The sequence below is a fragment of the Ahaetulla prasina genome, chromosome 7 (genome assembly GCF_028640845.1).
Source record: "Ahaetulla prasina isolate Xishuangbanna chromosome 7, ASM2864084v1, whole genome shotgun sequence".
NCBI classification, from domain to species: domain Eukaryota; kingdom Metazoa; phylum Chordata; class Lepidosauria; order Squamata; family Colubridae; genus Ahaetulla; species Ahaetulla prasina.
Window position 1 is genome coordinate 99,302,985 of NC_080545.1, and position 7,655 is coordinate 99,310,639.

Sequence of the window (7,655 nt, forward strand, 5' to 3'; positions counted from 1 at the left end):
AAGAAAACCATCAAGCTCAGAGAGCACCAAGCACCCCCACAAGACAAGGCCAGAGGGAGAAGAAATGTGGACGGATCTGTATATGTGGAACAAAATATTCCTTTGCAAAAGATGACAGGCTCGGAAAAGTGGAGGCCATCGGAGGTCCCAGGGATCCCTGAAGCAGCATCAGGAGGACTGAAACAGCTCTATTATGTGAAATTACAAAATGAGGAACAATTTGTCCTGGCTGCAAAAAAAATATGTGAAATTAATCATCCCCATCTTTTGGGAGCCCAAAGAGACAATTTTGGTTTTGTAGCTGAATGAATCAGAAATCACCTAAGGACGCTCTTCCAAAGAAGAGGACTTGTGAGGGTATGACAGGATTGATTGATTGATTGATTGATTGATTGATGGGCCATTGAATCAGTATTGATTCACAGTGACAAACCAGAAAGGATCTGTCCCCATCCTGGCCCTTTTGGCCTTCCAATGATATACCCTGCACTGTAACCTTTAAAGCGCTCCATGGCATTGGGCCGGGTTATCTACGGACCGCTCTCCTCACCAGATACCTCTCACCGACCTGCGCCTCACAGAGAGGACTCTCAGGTGCCGTCAGCCAGGCAGTGTCGTTTGGCGACGCCCAGGAAGGGCCTTCTGTCTCTCTCTCTTCTCTCCTCTGGAACGAACTCCCCAGGACTCCAACTTCCTGACCTTTGAACCTTCCGTCATGAGCTCAAGACACTTTATTCATCTGTGCAGGACTGGCTTAGATTTTAAATTTAGAGGGTTTTAAATTGATTTTAATATTTTATATTTATATTTATATTTTTATTTTAATAATTTCTTAGAATAAGTTTTTAAGGATTATTTTAATTTGTATATTGATGTTTTATATGCCTGTGAACCGCCCTGAGTCCTTTGGGAGATAGGGCGGTATATAAATTCGAATAATAAATAAATAAATAAATAATGTAGATTAGGCTCTCTTCTCTTCTCTTCTCTTCTCTTCTCTTCTCTTCTCTTCTCTTCTCTTCTCTTCTCTTCCCTTCTGTTCCATTCCATTCCATTCCATTCCTCTCTTCTCTTCTCTTCTTCTCTCCTTCTCTCTTCTCTGTTCCATTCTTATTTTTATTTCTCTTCTCTTCTTTTCTTCTCTCCTCTCCTTCCATTCTTCTTCCTTCCATCTCTCTCCTCTCCTCTTCTCTTTTATCTCCTCTCTCCTTCCATTCTTCTTCCTTTCGTCTCTCTCTCTCCTTCTCTTCTCTTTTCTCTCTCCTTCCATTCTTCTTCCTTCCGTCTTTCTCTCTCCTTCTCTTCTCTTCTCTTCTTTTCTCCTCTCTCCTTCCATTTTTCTTCCTTCCATCTCTCTTCTCTCCTCTTTTTTTCTTCTCTCCTCTCTCCTTCCATTCTTCTTCCTTCTGTCTCTCTCTCTCCTTCTATTTTCTTTTCTTCTCTTCTCTTCTCTTCTTCTGTCCTCTCCTCCTCCCTCCCTCCCTCCCTCTCCTCTCCTCTTCTTGAACTGTATGGTTGGTTGTGGAACGCCTATAAACCTGAGACTGTAGGTGTTTAAACTGAAGGGAGCTTCTTCTCGCCAGCAGGAGAAAGAGGCTGGTCTCCAAGGAGGAAGCATCCTCAGAGTTCGAAGGAAGGTGGAGAATTCGCACCCGCCTGTAAGAATTTCCTCTTCCTCTTCCTCTCCCCGTTCCAGAAATCCTAAATCTGCTTTCCCACAACGCTACGTGTTCTTGTTGCGCTTCTACAGGCCCGCTCTCCAGGTGCTCTTGAAGTTGGGGAACCCCTAGTAGGACACTGGCGGAATTATAGGGTGAGTATGAAGTAGGACAGCGTATCTCCATGGAGGCTAGAGCAGGGGTGAAATGCTCCCGGTTCAGACCGGATCACCCAATCTGATAGCGATGGCGGCAGGTGGTTCGGAGAACCGGTAGCAAAAAACCCCCCCCCCCCCCCGCCCATGCCCAGCTGAGCCGCGGGATCATCAGAGGTTGTGTTTTTTTTTACTTTTAAAAGCATTTTTTCCTTCAGCCGAAAAAATGCTTTCAAAAGTTTTTTAAAAAAAACGCCTCTGATGATCGCGCAGCTCAGCTGGGATCGTCAGAGCCTTTTAAAAGCATTTTTTTCTACAACCTCTTCAGCCAAAGGGGTTGTAGAAAAAATGCTTTTAAAAGTAAAAAAAAAGAAAAGTTGGCCACGCCCACCCAGTCACATTACATTAGCCCCAAGCCACGCCCACAGAACTGGTAGTACCCCTAAGCCACGCCCACAGAACTGGTGGCACTCCTAAGCCATGCCCACAGAACTGGTGGCACCCCTAAGCCACGCCCACAGAACTGGTAGTACTCCCAAGCCACGCCCACAGAACTGGTAGTAACCAGTTTTACATTTCCCCACTGGGTTAGAGGATGGAGCTAAGCGCCAACCTGCAAATGAAATCCCTCCTCATTTTATGACATTGCATTGGTCTGTCAAGGCTGGAAATAAACCTGGTTTGTTAAATTATGGAGATTCTCAGTCCTCCAGCTCATGGTTGTCCCTAAGGGGCTCTTTTTTCAAGAGGCAACTAGACTTTCTGGTTTTTCTTTGAAGACGTTTCGCTTCTCATCCAAGAGGCTTCTTCAGTTCTTCAGAGCTGAATTCTGGGGACGAAGTTCACCCACCTTAAAGCAAACTGGATGGGGAATTCTGGGAATTGAAGTCCACCCACCTTAAAGCAAGCTGGCTGGGGAATTCTGGGAGTTGAAATTGAAGTCTGCCCATCTTAAAGCATGCTGGCTGGGGAATTCTGGGACTTGAAGTCCATCCATCTTAAAGCAAACTGGATGGGGAATTCTGGGAATCGAAGTCCACCCACCTTAAAGCAAGCTGGCTGGGGAATTCTGGGAGTTGAAGTTGAAATCTGCCCATCTTAAAGCATGCTGGCTGGGGAATTCTGGGAATTGAAGTCCACCCATCTCAAAGCATGCTGGCTGGGGAATTCTGGGACTTGAGGTCCACCCATCTTAAAGCATGCTGGCTGGGGAATTCTGGGAATCGAAGTCCACCCACCTTAAAGCATGCTGGCTGGGGAATTCTGGGACTCGAAGTCCACTCATCTTAAAGCATGCTGGCTGGGGAATTCTGGGAATTGAAGTCCACCCATCTTAAAGCATGCTGGCTGGGGAATTCTGGGAATTGAAGTCTACCCACCTTAAAGCAAGCTGGCTGGGGAATTCTGGGAATTGAAGTTGAAGTCTGCCCATCTTAAAGCATGCTGGCTGGGGAATTCTGGGACTTGAAGTCCCCCCATCTTAAAGCATGCTGGCTGGGGAATTCTGGGACTTGAAGTCCACCCATCTTCAAGCAAACTGGCTGCGGAATTCTGGGAATTGAAGTCCACCCATCTCAAAGCATGCTGGCTGGGGAATTCTGGGAATTGAAGTTGAAGTCTGCCCATCTTAAAGCATGCTGGCTGGGGAATTCTGGGACTTGAGGTCCACCCATCTTAAAGCATGCTGGCTGGGGAATTCTGGGAATCGAAGTCCACTCATCTTCAAGCATGCTGGCTGGGGAATTCTGGGACTCGAAGTCCACTCATCTTAAAGCATGCTGGCTGGGGAATTCTGGGACTCGAAGTCCACTCATCTTAAAGCATGCTGGCTGGGGAATTCTGGGACTCGAAGTCCACTCATCTTAAAGCATGCTGGCTGGGGAATTCTGGGAATTGAAGTCCACCCATCTTAAAGCATGCTGGCTGGGGAATTCTGGGAATCGAAGTCCACTCATCTTCAAGCATGCTGGCTGGGGAATTCTGGGACTCGAAGTCCACTCATCTTAAAGCATGCTGGCTGGGGAATTCTGGGAATCGAAGTCCACTCATCTTCAAGCATGCTGGCTGGGGAATTCTGGGACTTGAAGTCCACCCATCTTCAAGCAAACTGGCTGGGGAATTCTGGGAATTGAAGTCCACCCGTCTTAAAGTGGCCAAGTTTGGGTGACCCCTGACCAAGCTGACAAGCCTGTTACGGAATTTGATTGCTAATACATTCTTCCTCCTACAGACATTCATCATTTATTTAGTCGCTGACTCACTTGTTCATTTATTCATTTTTCTTTCAGCCTTACCCTGGAGCTCAAGGAGCAAAGAGGATTAAGGTAATATTTAGTAGAAATGGGAAAAAAAATATGCAGCATTTCCTTCGGGATGGAAAAGCAACAGGACAAACCACGATCTAAATCCTGAATTCCTGTTTTCTCATGCTGAGATGAAGAAAAATTTTTTTTTAAAGAGAGCCATTGCTGTTTCTCAGAGCTGCGAATTTTTTTCTGTCTTGCTTTCCTGCCCAAGTCCTCTTTCCATCAATGGAAACCATCTACCACTCTTTTATATAAATATGAACATTTGCACCGCTGGCTAATGTATCAAGTTCTCTACAGAGGTATAGCAAGCATCAGGATCACTGGTCAGAAAACATCTGCAAGAATTCCACAGTCTTCCTCCTCCTCCTCCTCCTCCTTTACTTCACAAACCCCTAAATTAGTAAAGAAAATATTTACTTGATTATACATGTAATAACAGCGGCAAGGATTGTTTTTGAACAAAATTGGAAAGCAGAGAAAATACCTCTGGAAGGGGAAGTTATTAAAAAATAAATGTTTAGACTGTGCAGAAACGAATAAATTAACTTTGATGATTAAAGGAAGAGAGGATTCAGAATATTTTAAGATACGGGATCAATTTTACCATTGGTTAGAAAAAAAGATATAGATAAGCAAATTAATAGTTATGTAAGAAAATGGTAAAATCAGAATATTGTATTTGTGGGGGGAAAATTGTAACAGATGAAATGAAAACGAAGATAGAAGAAGCGACAAAACGATGAAGTCAAGGAGAAAACAAGGATGTCACATGGAAGAAATGACCGATGTATTAAATGTTTGTTTGTGTATAAAATTAAAAAAAAATATTCAAAAAAACCAAACAAACCCCACTCCCTTCCAGCACTGATGATGGTACCTAGCTGGGTAATAAAATGTCTGCAAGCAAACAACCACCAACAACCACCAAGAAGAATACAAAGGAAGCCACAATCCTCCTCCAACCCTACTCCCTTCTAGCACTGATGATGTTACCTAGTTCAGTAATGAGATGTCTGTCTGCAAAAAACCCACCAAGTTCAGAGAGCACTAAGGGCTCTGCAGTCCTCCCTCTTTCTCTTTCTCCTCCTTTCTGAATTATTCCTGGCCTCAATAGATAAAAAAAAAAGGTCGAGATAAAATAGGGGTCTATAGAATATTCCTGAAATAACACAAGAAATGTTTTCTGTCTTTTAGAAAGAAGGACCAGCCTCAGTGGGCCTCGATTCTGCATGCATCCGAAGTCAGAAGGTCAGTGCGCTTGGTCCATTACGCAACCCTTGTGTTTTATCAAAAATCTTGAGTTGGAGATGTCGGGGGTGGGAAAATCAATGCACGCAATTCCCTCTGTGGGAATTGTCCAAAACTTGATGCCCCTACAAAGGTGGCCAAAATTAACCTTACATCCTTTTCCTTCTCAGATATGCTAGATAGATAGATGATAAATAGATAGAGATAGACAGATAGATGAAAGAAAGAGGGAGAGAGATGATAGATAGATAGATAGATAGATAGATAGATAGATAGATAGATAGATAGATAGATAGATAGATAGGTAGGTAGGTAGGTAGGTAGGTAGGTAGGTAGGTAGGTAGGTAGGTAGGTAGGTAGGTAGGTAGATAGATAGATAGATAGATAGATAGATAGATAGATAGATAGATAGATAGATAGATAGATAGATAGATAGATGAAAGATAGATAGATGAGAGAGAGAGAGATGATAGATGATAAATAGATGATAGAAATGATAGAAGATAGATGATAGAGATAGATAGATGATAGATGTTAGATGATGATAGATAGATAGATAGATAGATAGATAGATAGATAGATAGATAGATAGATGAAAGAGAGAGAGATGATAAATAGATGATAGATAGATAGATAGATAGATAGATAGATAGATAGATAGATAGATAGATAGATAATGGATAGATAGATAGATAGATAGATAGATAGATAGATAGATAGATAGATAGATGATAGATAGATAGATGATACATAGATGAAAGATAGAAAGATAGATAGATAGATGGATAGATAGATAGATAGATAGATAGATGATAGATAGATAGATAGATAGATAGATAGATAGATAGATAGATAGATAGATAGATATAGATAGATAGATGATAGATGATACATAGATGATAGAGATAGATGATAGATAGATGTTAGATGATAAGAGATAGATAGATAGACAGAGATAGATAGATAGATAGATAAGATAGATAGATAGAATAACTTTATTGTCACTTGGAATGTACACTAATCGGCATATATTAAAATGAAATTTCATTGCACGCAGCTCGCAAAGGGTCACCACTTCCAATATACATTACACGAACCTGAGAAAATAAATAAATACAAAATTTATTTTATTATTTATTTATTTATTTATTATTTAAATTTGTATACCGCCCTTCTCCCGAAGGACTCAGGGCGGTTCACAGCCAAGTAAAAATACAATACAATAAATACAAATTAAAATACAGTTAAAAAACTTATTAAAATTGGCCACAATTAAAATTTAGAACTAAAACCCATTAAAACCCATTAAAACACTACCCCAGTCCAGCGCAGATGAATAAGTAGGTTTTAAGCTCATAAAGGTTCGGAGGTCCGGAAGTTGACGAAGTCCTGGGGGGAGTTCGTTCCAGAGGGCGGGACCCCCCACAGAGAAGGCCCTTCCCCTGGGCGCCGCCAGACGACACTGTCGCGCCGATGGCACCCTGAGGAGCCCCTCTCTGTGAGAGCGCACGGGTCGGTGAGAGGTATTCGGTAGCAGCAGGCGGTCCCGTAAGTAACCCGGCCCTATGCCATGGAGCGCTTTAAAGACATTCACCAACACCTTGAAGCGCACCCGAAGGCCACAGGTAGCCAGTGCAGCCTGCGCAGGATAGGTGTCACCGGGAGCCACGAGGGCTCCTCAATCACCACAAGAGCTGCATTCTGACTAACTGTAGCCTCCGGATGCCCCTCAAGGGGAGCCCCATGTAGAGAGCATTGCAGTAGTCCAGACGAGACGTCACAAGGGCGTGAGTGACTGTGCACAAGGCATCCCGGTCTAGAAAGGGGCGCAACTGGCGCACCAGGCGGACCTGGTGGAAAGCTCTCCTGGAGACGGCCAAATGGTCTTCAAAAGACAGCCGCTCATCCAGGAGAACGCCCAAGTTGCGCACCTCTCCATCAGGGCCAATGACTCGCTCCCGACAGTCAGCCGCGGACTCAGCTGACTGTACCGGGATGCCGGCATCCACAGCCACTCCGTCTTGGAGGGATTGAGCTTGAGCCTGTTCCTCCCCACCCCGACCCGTACGGCTTCCAAACACCGGGGCAGCACCTCGATGGCTTCATTGGGGTGGGGCGGTGTGGAAAGTACAGCTGGGTGTCATCAGCGACAGCTGGTACCTCCCACCGAAGCCACTGATGATCTCACCCAGCGGCTTCATATAGATGTTGAACAGAAGGGGCGAGAGAATCGACCCCTGCGGCACCCCACAAGTGAGGCGCCGCGGGGTCGACCTCTGCCCCCG

The 7,655-nt window shown here is 44.2% G+C and overlaps 1 protein-coding gene across 1 annotated transcript in view; it reads left to right on the plus strand.

Moving 5' to 3' along the window:
* Positions 1–4,218, plus strand: part of LOC131202599 (collagen alpha-1(X) chain-like) — a 71,772-nt gene extending 67,554 nt beyond the window's left edge. Inside the window, exons 20-22 of the mRNA XM_058191702.1 lie at positions 1,584–1,658; positions 1,751–1,813; positions 4,102–4,218. Of these exons, the coding sequence (XP_058047685.1) occupies positions 1,584–1,658; positions 1,751–1,813; positions 4,102–4,218 (255 nt within the window). The remainder of the gene's footprint in view (positions 1–1,583; positions 1,659–1,750; positions 1,814–4,101) is intronic.
* The last annotated feature ends 3,437 nt before the right edge of the window (positions 4,219–7,655 follow it).